This window comes from Aquarana catesbeiana, linkage group LG03 (assembly GCF_042186555.1).
Source record: "Aquarana catesbeiana isolate 2022-GZ linkage group LG03, ASM4218655v1, whole genome shotgun sequence".
NCBI classification, from domain to species: Eukaryota; Metazoa; Chordata; class Amphibia; order Anura; family Ranidae; genus Aquarana; species Aquarana catesbeiana.
This window is the reverse complement of record NC_133326.1, coordinates 90708172-90722998: the sequence shown is the minus strand read 5'-3', so window position 1 is coordinate 90722998 and position 14827 is coordinate 90708172. Positions and strand designations below refer to the sequence as shown.

At 41.6% G+C, this 14827-nt stretch overlaps 1 protein-coding gene across 6 annotated transcripts in view; it reads right to left on the bottom strand.

Moving 5' to 3' along the window:
• RNF111 (ring finger protein 111) overlaps window positions 1–14827 on the bottom strand; it is a 96185-nt gene that overhangs the window by 33125 nt on the left and 48233 nt on the right. For all 6 annotated transcript variants that reach the window (XM_073618824.1, XM_073618823.1, XM_073618825.1 and 3 more), the window contains exon 3: window positions 10463–10592. In XM_073618824.1, the coding sequence (XP_073474925.1) occupies window positions 10463–10592 (130 nt within the window). The remainder of the gene's footprint in view (window positions 1–10462; window positions 10593–14827) is intronic.

The window sequence follows — 14827 nt, the reverse complement described above, 5'->3', positions numbered from 1 at the left end:
ACCTACCTTGACTAAGACCCCTGTTCCAGCTGAAGAAAAACAGCCTCAAAGCATGATGCTGCCACCACCATGCTTCACTATGGGTATGGTGTTCTTTTGGTGATGTGCAGTGTTGTTTTTGCGCCAGACATATCTTTTGGAATTATGGCCAAAAAGTTCAACCATGGTTTCATCAGACCACAACACATTTTTCCACATGCTTTTGGGAGACTTCAGATGTTTTTGCAAAATTTAGGTGGGGTTGGATGTTTTTCTTCGTAAGAAAAGGCTTCCACCTTGCCATTCTACCCCATAGTTCAGACATATGAAGAACACGGGAGATTGTTGTCACATGTACCACACAGCCAGTACTTGCCAGATATTTCAGGTCCTTTAACCACTTCCCGCCCGCCCTATAGCGGATTGACGTCCGGGAAGTGGTTGTGTTATCCTGACTGGAGGTCATATGACGTCCAGCAGGATAACATGCCGCAGCGCGCCCCCGGGGGCGCGCACCGCGGCGATCGGTGGAGCGGTGTGTCAGTCTGACACACCGCTACACTGATCTTGGTAAAAAGCCTCCGGCGGAGGCTCTTTACCACGTGATCAGCCGTGTCCAATCACGGCTGATCACGCTGTCAATAGGAAGAGCCGTTGATCGGCTCTTCCTCACTCGCGTCTGACAGACGCAAGTAGAGGAGAGCCGATCGGCGGCTCTCCTGGCAGGGGGGGTCTGCGCTGATTGTTTATCAGCGCAGCCCCCCCTCAGATCACCCCACTGGACTACCAGGGATGCCACTAGGACCACCAGGGAAGGGGCAACGTGGATGGCCAGGTATGTACCCCATGGCCATCCACATGTGCCCAATCTGTGCCAATCAGTGCCCACAAATGGGCACTGATTGGCACTATTATGTCCATGATATGCCCAGATCTGCCCAGCAATGCTCTATCAGTGCCACCTGTCATTGCTCATCTGTGCCACCTGTCATTGCCCATCTGTGCCACCTGTCATTGCCCATCTGTGCCACCTGTCAGTGCCCACCTATCAGTGCCCATCAGTGCCACACATACGTACCCATCAGTACCACCCATATATACCAATCAATGCCACCTACGAGTGCCCATCAGTGCCGCCTATGTGTGCCCATCGGTGCCACCTATGAGTGCCCATCAGTGCCGCATACCAGTGCCACCTATCAGTGCCCATCAGTGCCACCTATCAGTGCCCATCAGTGCCACCTATCAGTGCCCATCAGTGCCCGTTAGTGCCACCTCATCAGTGCCACCTCATCGGTGCCGCCGTATCAGTGCCCATCTGTGCCGCCGTATCAGTGCCCATTATTGAAGGAGAAAGCGTACTTATTTACAAAAAAATTTAACAGAAACAAAGAAAAACTTGTTTTTTTTCGAAATTTTCGGTCTTTTTTTATTTCTTGCGCAAAAAATAAAAACCGCAGAGGTGATCAAATACCACCAAAAGAAAGCTCTATTTGTGGGAACAAAATGATAAAAAATTTGTTTGGGTACAGTGTAGCATGACCGCGCAATTGTCATTCAAATTGCAACAGCGCTGAAAGGTGAAAATTGGGCTGGGCGGGAAGGTGTCTAAGTGCCTGGTATTGAAGTGGTTAATGTTGCTGTAGGCCTCTTGGCAGCCTCCATGACCGGTTTTCTTCGTCTTTTCATCAATTTTTGAAGGGACGTCCAGTTCTGTCACTGTTGTGCCCTATTTTCTCCACTTGATGACTGTCATTGTATATCTAATGCCTTGGAAATTCTTTTGTACCCTTCTCCTGACTGATACCTTTTAACATTGAAATCCCTCTGATGCTTTGGAAGCTCTCCGTGGACCATGGTTTTGCTGTAGGATGCAACTAAGAAAATGTCAGGAAAGACTTACTAGAACAACTGAACTTTATTTGGGGTTGATCAGAGGCACTTTAAAAATGATGGCAGATGGGAACGGACTCCTATTTAACATGAGTTTGAATGTGATTGCTTAATTCTGAACACAAACTACAGCCCCAGTTATAAGAGGGTGTGCACACTTATGCAACTACATAATTTTAGTTTTTTTCTTTTTAAATCCACCACCCCCTAAATGATTTAAGTTTGTTTTTCAATCGAGTTGTACAGTTTATAGGTCACATTCAAAAGGTGGTTCTGAAAAAAAATTCTGAAATTACTTATCTTTGTCTAATTTGTCTACATCACAAACCTGACATTTTATGAGTTTTGGCATGTGTGCAGTTTGAATGCCCATGCCCAGGAATGGTTAAGCATACTGTATTTGGGGCCACTTGGGAGAGGTGGTTCTAGCCATGATTCACTTCAGTGCCTGAGCACAGAACTCTCAATAGATGGAGCACAGAAGCAGTGATCATTGTGGTCTGGATGACACTCACGTGATGAACACTCATTTTAAAAGCACAGTGTGAGTGCAGACTAGCAAGGGAATTGGAACAATCAAACTCTGGCACGGTACAGTTTAGCCATACCCAGGGTGCCTGCATTCTTGGGGTTGGGCTGGTTTTAACTAAAAAAAGACTTTCTATAAAAGACTAACAGAGCTTCTCAAATGCCACATCTAAACAGACATAGGGAAAAACAAAAATAAAAACAAAAATCACACACACACACACACACACACACACACAGACACACATATTAACGCAGTACTACAATATCTAAGAAAATGTATTTTTTAAATACAATGAGTGTAATATCCTGTGTTTCACTAGCATCAGTCTCTGAGTACAGCACAGCTCAGAGGGATGGGAAAAAAAAAAAAAGAAGCACAATGAGCCAATGCTGCAAAAAAGGAGAAGGGTTATGTACAACTAGGGACGAATATGACAAAATTTAAAGTGGAGTTCCACCCACTTTTACAACTCTTCAGCATCCCTCACTAAACTGTGCACTGTAAACGAATTGGCTATTTTATTTTCACTTCCTCCTCCCTGGCCGTGGCCCATCGCACCATTTCCTGTTTGCAATGCCTTCTGGGAAGGGGTGGCAACTTCCTCTGACACTGCTGTTGCTATGGAAACCTGACCTGAAACCTATTACACTGCTTGTGCTGCACTGAGCATGTGCGAGATCTGCAAGGATGAGATCCAGGAAGAAATACAGTTTAGCTTCAGATGCCCACACTTAAGATGGCCACGGCCTGCTGTAATTTTATAAAATAACAAACTACTGCTATAAACTAACAAAACAGACCTTAGTTTACAGACTAACGTTACTAGAACACATTAAGCTTGAGTATTATAGGGTTATTTTTATTTAAAAAGTATCATTTCAGCCGGAACACCACTTTAAGGACATTTGGTCAGGCTGGATATATTATTCCCTAGAGATTCCCACAGATTACTTTATCTGTATGATCACTACTGTTAAGAGGATCTATACTGCACACTGACCTCACCCTACTCTGCACCCCCAGAAGTGTGGGATCTCCACCCTGTTTTCTTTTTTCCTTGTTTTTCTTTGTTCCAGGTTTTTTTATTGGCTCCTTGCTGTTCTATAGATCCTGAGGTACCTAAATAGAGCACTGATAATATGCATGTACTTTGTATACATTGGGTCTATTCAAATACATGGACATTGTTGTATCATGTGTATTGCTTAAGTCCACTTTCCCCCTATTGTTCGGCGCCTGTGATGATGGCGTGGGGATAGGAGGCAAACATTCATCAAGACTTGTATGTGTCTCATACATTTGTCTATAGAAGGCCTATGTTTGCTGTGCCTCTTATTAAATGCTCGTATTATTTGCTATTTGCTTTCTGTATCTGCATCTGTATCTCTTTACTTTTGTTTGGAAATAAAAATATCTTGATTAAAAAAAAAAAAATTAAAGGAGAGCGAGCAAAATAACAGAACGAGGAGCTCAGTGTTCTACTGCTTCTCCTTTAACTGTTCAGTCACAGGGTGAAGATAGTGAGGGGGACCTGTAAGTGAGGAGTGCAGCAGAGAAAAATCAGGTCGTTGCTAGACAGAGTTGTGATGTAAGGCAGGGCTGTATAATTCTCAGAGCTGGATGGACAGCAACTTGGAATCCTTTGACATGTAAAACCTCTCCCATTAATCTGTTTCATCTGTGTATTTAGCAGATTTGCCTGAAATAGCAAGTGACATTTAGGGCTGGACCAAATGTGAATTAGCAATAAAAACCATATTGCAAATTAGGCTTTAAAAGTATATACTCGAGTATAAGCCAAGTTTTTAGCCCATTTTTTAGGCTGAACGCCCCCCCCCCCCCCCCCGGCTTATACTCGAGTGAGCCGTACCTGTCATTACTAAAACAGCGCGTCTCCCGCTGTGTTATGCATTCTGTTCGGCAGTCCATTGTAACAAAGCCCTGCCTACTCCTCGCCTGTGATAGAGGAACACTTACACAATGCTGGGAAACTATCAGTGTTCCGTCATCACAGACGAGGAGGCGGGGCTTTGTTACAATGGACGGCCGAACAGAATGCATAACACAGTGGGAGACACGCTGTTTTAGTAATGAAAGGTACGGCTGCAGATGGGCACAGTGAGACTTTAGTAATGAAAGGTATGGCTGCAGATGGGCACAGTGAAACTACAAATGGGCACAGTGGGACTACAAATGGGCATTGTTTACCAAGTAGCTGCTGCATTTTCCCACCCTAGGGCTTATACTCGAGTCAATATGTTTTCCCAGTTTTTTTGTGGTAAAATTAGGTGCCTCGGCTTATATTTGGGTCGGCCTATACTCGAGTATATACGGTAATATTTTATATGGCTTTGACATTTTACAAGCTTGTACTTTTCTAGTTTTTTTTTTTAAATATGTTTTTGGATATTATTAGCCACTGCTTTCAGACTCCGACTTGCATTGTAAGAAGATTCATGGTGTACCCTAATCATGTACAGATGTAATTGCAATTTATACAAAAACAAAATTATATATTAATATATATATATATATATATATATATATATATATATATATATATATATATATATATATATATATATATATATATATATTTATTTTTTTTTAATAACCATACATTGATAAGATCACCAAGCTGATCTAATTGCCAATGGATAAAAATAAGTTAGGATACACTATATAGCTGCTGCTAAAATGCATCATTTTCACAATTCAATGTCTTCCTGGGAAAAACATAGTAAGTGATTGTGTGCACAGATAACTGGGGAAGAACTCTTATTACTTATGTTCTGTACACACTGTTAGAGTCTCCAGGGGGGAATACACAGCTGTATAAACAGGAGAGGCTTCCCTGAAATTCCCCACTACACAATGTATCCAGGAGGATAAGTTCAACTTGTACTGTAAACTATGAGTTATAGTGCTGGATGAAAGTGTAGGCAGAATAGAATATCCTGTGTAGGAGGCAGTGTACACCTCTCTGCTTAAGCTGCATAGTTGGCGACCTGGTTGGATAGCCCTACAGCTATTGCCTAAAAATGTTTAGGATACTGGTACTCAAGGTATGATTGACTGGGGGGGGTTCTGTACGTTGATTGCTCCTGAGCCCTCCCTCTTTTTTAACCCAAACTATTTTCACGTAACCTCTATACCTGAGATCTCAGATGTTTTAGGGCTTTTCTCTTTCGGATTGAAGATATGCGATTATGTATAAAATTTTAAGGGCACTGCATTTATGCATCTGTACATGTCTTTGACACGGAACTGTTATTTTTAACCCCTGAAGGGTCCTTTGTCATCCGAGGGAGTGGAGGTTTCTCATGGGGTGTTGCACTGTTGTATTATAATTCGTACTGTTCTTGTGTTGAGCCCTACGTGGCAAACAACTTTGTTTTATTTTATGCATAAATCAATAAAAAGAAAACGAAAGAAGAAAAAAAAAAAAACACAAAGCTGCACAGTTCGGGTTTCCAGCACTTGTCAAATGGGTTAAATGCTTTCATTTCATTTGCTTTGTGTGTGAAGGGGAAACTGCACACCAAGCAAATTTCAGGAGCCAGTGGAAAATACTCCAACCGTCTGTTTATACCATAGCAAGTTCCAAATGATCTGGGCCTCTTCCATTTCACACTGAAGCAGATGGGAAACTTAACAAGAACTACAGAGCAATGCAACACTCAACTCACACTTCAAGTCATTCTTCAGTAGGCTATAGACACAAGTGATGGCTTAAGATGGCTATATAGAAGCAATGGCAAGCGGGCAACAAGACTGCTGAGGATCTGGGTTTCTAAAGGTTTGTATCACCCAAAAACAAAGCTCAGTGAATCAGCCTATAAAAAGGATAAGTTCCCCTTTTCAAAAAAAATAAAAATAAATAAATGCACATTTTTTTGTAGGTAAAAAAAATGTGCATTATTTTTTATTGCAGGAGCCTGTAAAGCATCGCACCAGCTGCAGGTCTCCTGCAGATCTTTCGGTGTATCAAACAGAGAGGTGATAAGGGCGCTCTGGTGGAGGTGGGTAGCTGGTCAGAGGGATGATAGTGATGAGATGGCACTTCTGGCAGCACTTTGGTTAGAGGAGAAGCAACTCTGAAGATATAAAAAAGGAAAAGAAAGGCGCCTCTAAGTGCAGTATGTAAAATGTAATAGAGTGCACAAAGGGTTAAAAGCACTTACAAGATTGTTGAGTGTTAAAAGACATGATAAAATCAGGAGTCCTCATCTGTGGCATGTGTCCATCCTCAGCACGGTGGTAGAGAGCAGTGTAGAGCTGTCCAGCAGCTGTAAAGCGTTCTCATGCGTGTTGAAAAGAGGAGGCAGCAGGGAAGCCTATATTCACTGCGGGACACACAAGGCTGATGGTGTCAGTGTAGAGAAGGGGGTGGTAACGCGTTTCGGAGCATGTGCGGCTCCTTCGTCAGACCTGAGCCGCACATGCTCCGAAACGCGTTACCACCCCCTTCTCTACACTGACACCATCAGCCTTGTGTGTCCCGCAGTGAATATAGGCTTCCCTGCTGCCTCCTCTTTTCAACACGCATGAGAACGCTTTACAGCTGCTGGACGGCTCTACACTGCTCTCTACCACCGTGCTGAGGATGGACACATGCCACAGATGAGGACTCCTGATTTTATCATGTCTTTTAACACTCAACAATCTTGTAAGTGCTTTTAACCCTTTGTGCACTCTATTAAATTTTACATACTGCACTTAGAGGCGCCTTTCTTTTCCTTCTTTCGGTGTATCAGCTTCCTCGTATGAATGATACATGCTGACAGGAAGAACGCGTTAACTACCACAGCGCTCTGGTAGTTCACTGAAAATTACAAGCTGACAGCCATAAAGGCTGCCAGAACTTGTAGTTTCCCAGTCACAGAACACTGTGAATGAGTGATGCAGCTGGGTGGGCAGAGACCCAAGAAGCCGCATATTTTTAAAATTTTGACAGCTAGTGGGGGCGGAGAAGAACCCGCTGGTTGTCACAGTGGGGGAGCAGATCCCCGATCCAAATCGATGGAAGGGAAATGGATCCCCATCCATCTGTTTTTAGCGGATCGGATACAGCTGCGTTTTTGAGCTTTTGCTCTCATATTGAGACTGGCAGAAAACACACCGGAATTGCCTCATCTTAAAACAGATGAGCATTTTACATGAAAGTGTATTGAGCACAAAATCGCATTGCACTAAAGACGCACAGGATCCTTAATTTTTTTTTTTTTAAAAAAGCATTGCATTTGCAACACATGTGAAAGACATTCATAGAAAATCATGCTAATTCACTTGTCCTGCGATGCCTTGCATTCTGAAACGTATCCAAAATCGCATCAGTGTGAACCAGGGATTAAAGCGGACCTTCAGTTAATTCTTTGAACTTTCAATCTATTAAATCTTCTGCCCCAATTTTTTTTCTGCCAGTAAACAGCCCTACTAGTAGTTTATAAAAAGGTTTAGGTCTGCTCTAAATCACACATAAATGCCACACTGTGTAGAAGATATTCCATAATAAAGCTCTATAAGTAACGTAAAAGGCTTCCAGCAGTCCGTCGAGCCTGTGACTGTGCACTAGCTAAATAACTGGATTGTTAGACGCCAAAGACACATGCAGACACAGTTGTGCTTGCCAAACACTTCCCAGCCAAGCAGATCAAATTATGATATATCTGGTTGAATTTTAATCAGACCAAATGATTGCTTGTAGCCTTTGCAAAGTGCAATGTCCAGAGCTCGGACTATGTCGTCAGCTAAAATCTGAGGAATGCCGCAGTCACTAGGAGATGAAGAACAGCATACAGACCATAAACAAACATCATCTGGACAGATTAACTCCTTGGCTAGTGTCAGCCATGGCTTGCTGAGGACCCTCCTGAATCAGTGTAGATCCATGGTCTCTTTTTGCTCTCCATAATTGATCTTAAAGCTGTATTAAATCCAAAAGTAAACATAAATTTAAACGCAAAAGGAGAAAAAACACTTTACTGTAACTGCTTATAAAGTGTCAGCTGGAGTTTGTACATCTTAACACTCCCCTCCCACCAGATTAACAATGTTGGTGTCCAAAAGGCGCCCCCTGTGCTCAGTTATGTGGCAGAAGTAGTCAGGAAAGGTTAAGGTGATATTAACCACTTCTTCTCCTACATGTAAAAATCATAATTTTTTTTGTTAGAAGATTACTCAGAACCCCAAACATTATAGAGATTTTTTTAGCAGAGGCCCTAGGGAATAAAATGGTGGTCGTTTTCATCTCTTGTTTTTCAAAATGCTTTAGAATAATAATAATTAAAAAATAAAAAAAATTTAAAAAAAAACACTAAAAAAGTTAGCCCAATTTTTTGCATAATGTGAAAGATGATGTTACACCGAGTAAATAGATAACCAACATGTCATGCTTTACATATGTGGGCGTGGCCTATGTATGCGTTCGCTTCTACGAGCGAGCACATGGGGACAATGGTACTTTAAAAAAATTAAAAATTGTACTTTACTTATTTTTCTAGTTTGACGCTTTCTTTTTTACATTTTTTTTTATCACTTTGACTACTATTACTAGAAATTTAAACATCCCTTGTAATAGGAATAGGGCTATTTACAGCGAGATCTGGGGGTCTATAATTCCCCAGATCTCGCCTCTTGGCTGGGAAACGTGAAATAAAAAAAACAAATTTTGGCTTTCCAGCCATGGCAGCAGCATTTTTTTCAAATGCAGAGGCCGGGCATGACATCATAAACATCATAACACCCCCCCCCCCCCCCGACAGGTCAGAGACTTCCTGCGGCCATCTGGCCCGCAGGATTCTCTATGATAAATTTACGGAGCCGGCGCCCTCCTGCTGCCTGTAAGAATACCAACCAGGTGATTAGCCGCTATGAAATGTTCTTATGGTACAGGGAAACGCCGGCTGAGAAAAAAAGGATATCTGAATGATGGCTGTAACTGCATAACTGCTGGCATCATTCAGATATCACCACTGAAAGTCTGCAACGTCATATGACGTCGCCCCGGGGAGAAGTGGTTAAACTCTGGTTTTAAAGAAAAAAATACTTTCAAGTAACAATTCTTAACTGAAAAGGAAAAGTTTAATCTCTAAAGCAAGGCAATACATACAGATTTTCCATTGCCATGCAGATATTCTGAGAATGGTGGTGTGGAGATTATCTGCCTCTATTCTACGCTTTGCAAGAGCATCAGGGTCTGATGCTATCCTCCCCTGACCCAGAGAACAGCTAATAGAAGTGAACGAACAGGATTAGGAAATCTACCACTGCAAAAAAGCAGCATTTCCAGTAGGGTGAGGTGTTCCTCATTAACCTCTTACAGAAGAGAAATGCCTGGTCTTCCTAAATGATGCTAAAAGAATTGTGAGCACGGCTTGGTTTATTAGGCCCACAAAATCCTGCTTTATCTTTGCTGCTTTATGTCCTACATTCAAGGTTGCTCCTTCCAAAAGGCAAAGTGGAAAATCATTATGCAAAGCGTGTCGTCGAGTAGGAATCAAGACCCTCTTTGCTTCTTAGCCCTTAAAAAGGTTTGTAAATGCATTAAGCGCCCCTACTTACCTGAGCCGATCTAGTGATGTGCACGAGACCTGAGGCTCTCCCGGGTGTCTCGCTCTTGATTAGCTCAGATACCATTGGGTCCCGCTGCTGTCAATCAGTGCCATGGGATGAGGGAGAGGGGGGTGGGCTGAGCCCTGCTTTATGGACACTCAGAGCAGGGCTCAGGAGCAAGCACGCACTCGGCAGGGGGTGGAGCCAGGAGTGCCAGCAGGGGACCCCAGAAGAGAAGGATCAAGGCTGCTCTGTGCAAAACATTTACAAACACTTAAACTTCCATCAGCTTATGAGGATACTGAGGAAACAATCTACTTTGAGGGGAGGTCTGTAGCACAAACAGGCAAACTTTTGGTAAGAAATGCCCCTTGTCAGGCCTCCACACGCTTGGCATAGTATAGTAAGATAAACCTGTTATGTCCTACAACACAATTTAAACAGATAAAGAATGTAGTCACCAATTTCTCATTTATAGTAAACTTTGGTGTTTAAAGCTCCTACCTGTAGGTTTCACCAACTGTGACAATTTCCACTTCACTGTCAGTAGAGGTAACATTGATTTCTTCATTATTGGCAGGGACTTGAGGAGTGGATGAAGCTTCAATGACTACAACATCCTCATCAATGCTACCTGTAAAATAAAACAAAAACACACTGTGATTGTGCTTCCAGAAAAGTACTTGATGGCATTTTGCTCGTAAAACAAAATCAGCGCATACATTACAGTTCCACTTACTTGAGTTATGACCGAGATATACAACTTTACCCAACAAAAAGGGTTCAAAGGGCGCCTGCCTAAAATTAGGCAAACCTGACAAGTGTTTAAACTTCTAAACCAAACCCGCTGAAGTCTATTTTGGCACCTGTAAGTACCGCCAGCAAACTCAAGTGAGGCCCTTGGGTTACACTCACATTGCCGAATACCAACGGTCTGGGGCATCCCCCGGCAAGAATGAGGAGGTTCTTGCCTGCGGCTGTAAATGTGACCTGCATACACTGTGTGACCAGCAGCAGCTGTCAGATTTGTACTCTGTAATAAATTAACTGCTGCTGTTTACATTAACTACTCATCCTGGATGCACACTATACACACCCAAGGCCCACGTTTCTGAAGAGTTCTGGCCACAAATTGGCTGCAGCTAGTTTGTATGTGGCCATTGCAAAGTGTTGCTGTGATGTTGTCAGCGGATTTACACCCGTGTGAATGTAGCCCTATGCAACCATGGAGCCACACCAAACAGGTGATGAAGCTTTGAAGTGGTTGTAAACACTTTTATACCCAGTGAAGTGACTGGCCTCGGGTGATAAACAGATGAAACAAATCCTCCTACATAAGTTGTACTTGTTCATCTGCAGCCCTTTCTTCTTGACACCTGTTCAAAGTGCTGACTTTTAAAGCTTGCCTGAGTGTTCAGGAAAAAAAAAAAAAGGAGGCAGAAAGTTGAAGTTACTCTGCAGAGCTTTAACAGCTGATTGGAGGGAAGGGACACAGCACCTCCACAGAGTACACAGGAGCAGAGCTGAGGCTGTCAATCAGCCAGAGGTTCCTTCCCGGTCATCATTTTTCTATTGGTGTCAGGAACACTTGTCTGCAGTAACGTATGCTGATAGCACAGTAGTGAAGCAGCAGACAGAAATTACACTTAGTGCTCTTAATTGAGATAATTGCATTTCATGTCTGAGGTTTACAACCACTTTATATTTATACATGTGAGAAAAAAAAAATAAAAAAAATATACATAATTAATATAACATTAAATAATATAATAAACCATTAATATAATAATTATTATAACATAAAAAATTATATACACAGTTGTGCTCAAAAGTTTGCATACCCTGGCAGAAATTGTGAAATTTTGGCATTTATATTGACAATCTGACTAATCATGCCAAAAAAAATATGTCTTTTATTCAAGGATAGTGATCACATGAAGCCATTATCAGTTTTTTGGATCCTTTTTAAATCATAACAACAGAAATCACCCAAATGGCCCTGATCAAAAGTTTACATACCCTGGAATTTTTGGCCTTGGTACACAGAAGGTGGCACACACAGGTTAAAATGGCTATTAACCCCACTTCAGCCCCAGAAGAATTTACCCCCTTCCTGACCAGAGCACTTTTTGCGATTCGGCACTGCATTGCTTTAACTGACAATTGCACGGTTGTGCGACATTGCACCCAAAACAAAATTGACGTCCTTTTTCCCCACAAATAGAGCTTTCTTTTGGTGGTATTTGATCATCTCTGCATTTATTTTTTGGGATATAAACAAAAAAAAGAGCGTAAATTTTGAAAAAAAACGCAATATTTTGTACTTTTTGCTATAATAATTATCCCCCTTTTTTTTTTTTTTTTAAAAAGCTATTTTTTTTCTCAGTTTAAGCCAATATGTATTCTTCTGCATATTTTTGGTAAAAAAAAAAAAAATATCGCGTATATTGATTGGTTTGTGCAAAAGTTATAGCGTCTTCAAAATGGAGGATAGATTTATAGCATTTTTATTTATTTATTTTTTTACTAGTAATGGCGGCGATCTGCGATTTTTATCGTGACTGCGACATTATGGCGGACACATCGGACAATTTTGACACATTTTTGGGACCATTGGCATTAATACAGCGATCAATGCTTTAAAAATGTATTGATTACTGTAAAAATGTCACTGGCAGTGAAGGGGTTAACACTAGGGGGCGATCAAGGGGTTAACTGTGTTCCCTGGGAGGTGATTCTAACTGAAGGGGGAGGGGACTGACTAGAGGAAGTGACGGATCGTGGTTCCTAGCCAATAGGAACACACGATCTGTCGCTCCTGTCAGAACAGAACAGGGAAGTGTGTGTTTACACACACTCGTTCCTGTTCTGCGTCTCCTGTTCTGTGTGTAATATGTCCGCCTGTGTCAGATTTCGTTGGAAAGAATAACTTATATTATTCACTGCAGGCGGTTTCCATCTTCATTGTGGGCATTTGAAGCCCACAAGCATTTATTTCCTGGATGTGGTGAATGCTGTGCTCCCAGCATTCACCGCTCATTCCCGCACATGCTCAGTGGCATCCTGGGAAGCCTGAGACTAGCTCCCAGGAGTCTGGGAGAGGCTAGAAACACACCTACTCCCACGGGAGGAGAACCAGGAAGTGCAAAGAAGAATAGAAAAATAAAAGGTAATTACGGCGATTTAAATTTTTTTTAAACGGCATGTCAGCATCTAGGCAAGGAAGAGAATACATACAGATATTGTTCAAAATTTGGGTGGAACCCCGCTTTAAGTGGAAAATTTGGGGCTCTTGATACCAAGCCAATGTCAGGAAGACCAAGAAAGATTGCAGCCACAACTGGCGGAAGAATTGCCCAGGTTACAATGAAAAACCCACATGCAACCTCAGGAGAAATACAGGCTGCTCTCCAAGAAGATGACGTGGTTGTTTAAGGAGCACAATTCAACCATACTTGAACAGAATAAGAGCTGCATGGTTGAGCTACCAGAAGGAAGCCTTTACTGTGCCAATGCCACAAAAAAAGCCAACGAGGCATGTCAAGGTGTTGTTGGGCATATTGTAACCCGGCTTTTTTGTGGAACTTGTGCAGTAAAGGCTTTTTTCTGGCAACTTGACCATGCAGCTCTTTTTTGTTCAAGTATCATCATATTGTGCTCCTTAAAAACAACCACACCATCTTTTTTCAGCCTGTATTTCTCCTGAGGTTACCTGTGGGTTTTTCTTTGTATCCCGAACAATTCCTGTGGCAGTTGTGGCTGAAATCTTTCATGATCTACCTGACCTTGGCTTGGTATCAAGAGATCACCAAATTTTCCACTTTTTATTATGTGATTGAACAGTACTGATTGGCATATTCAAGGCTTTGAATATCTTTTTATATGCTTTTCCATCTTTGTAACGTTTCATTACCTTGTTACGCAAGTCTTTTGACTGTTCTTTTCTGCTCCCCATGGCTTAGTATCTAGCCTGCTTAGTGCATCCATGTAAGAGCTAACAAACTTATTGACTATTTATACACAGACACTAATTGCGATTTAAGCAGCCACAAATTCAGGAAATTAACCTTTAATAGCCATTTTAACCCGTGTGTGCCACCTTCTGTGTCTGTACCAAGGCCAAACATTCCAGGGTATGTAAACTTTTGATCAGGGCCATTTGGGTGATTTCTGTTATTTTTTTAAAAAAAGGCAAAAAACTATGCGATAATAAATGGCTTCATATGATCACTATGCTTGAATAAAAGACAGTTTTTTGGCAAGATCAGTCATATTTTCAATACTGATGCCAAAAGTTCACAATTTCTGCCAGGGTATGCAAACTTTTGAGCACAACGCATATATATATATATATATATATATATATATATATATATATATATATATATATATATATATATATATATATATAAAATCTAATCTATCTCACACACATACACACTAAAGTAAAAGGCAAAACTTTGTATTTTAGATCTGGTTAGAGTTAAGGAAGATTAGAACATTTGTCAGTTTTTGCCGTCTGTGCCCCCTCATTAAGAAGGGGGCTTCACCCTCTCTTATTTGTCCTGTTTACCATTGTCATTGAAAGTGAACGTAAAAGTCAAACCCAAATTTTCGGTTGTCCACACAAAAGTAATAAAGGGGAAATAATATTCAAAATAGGACACTAGTTCTGGTGACCAGGGGGGGGGGGGCTGGGCAGCCATGGAATTCCCTTAATTTGCAGGGATTTCCTCTAACTTTCTGTTTGGTTATGAGACAGGTGAAATCTCTGCAACGTGACAGATGACAAAAAAAAATAATCTGGACGCGTTAAAACCCTGCATTACTCTATTCAAAAATAAAAAGAGAAGAACTTTAAAGACCTCT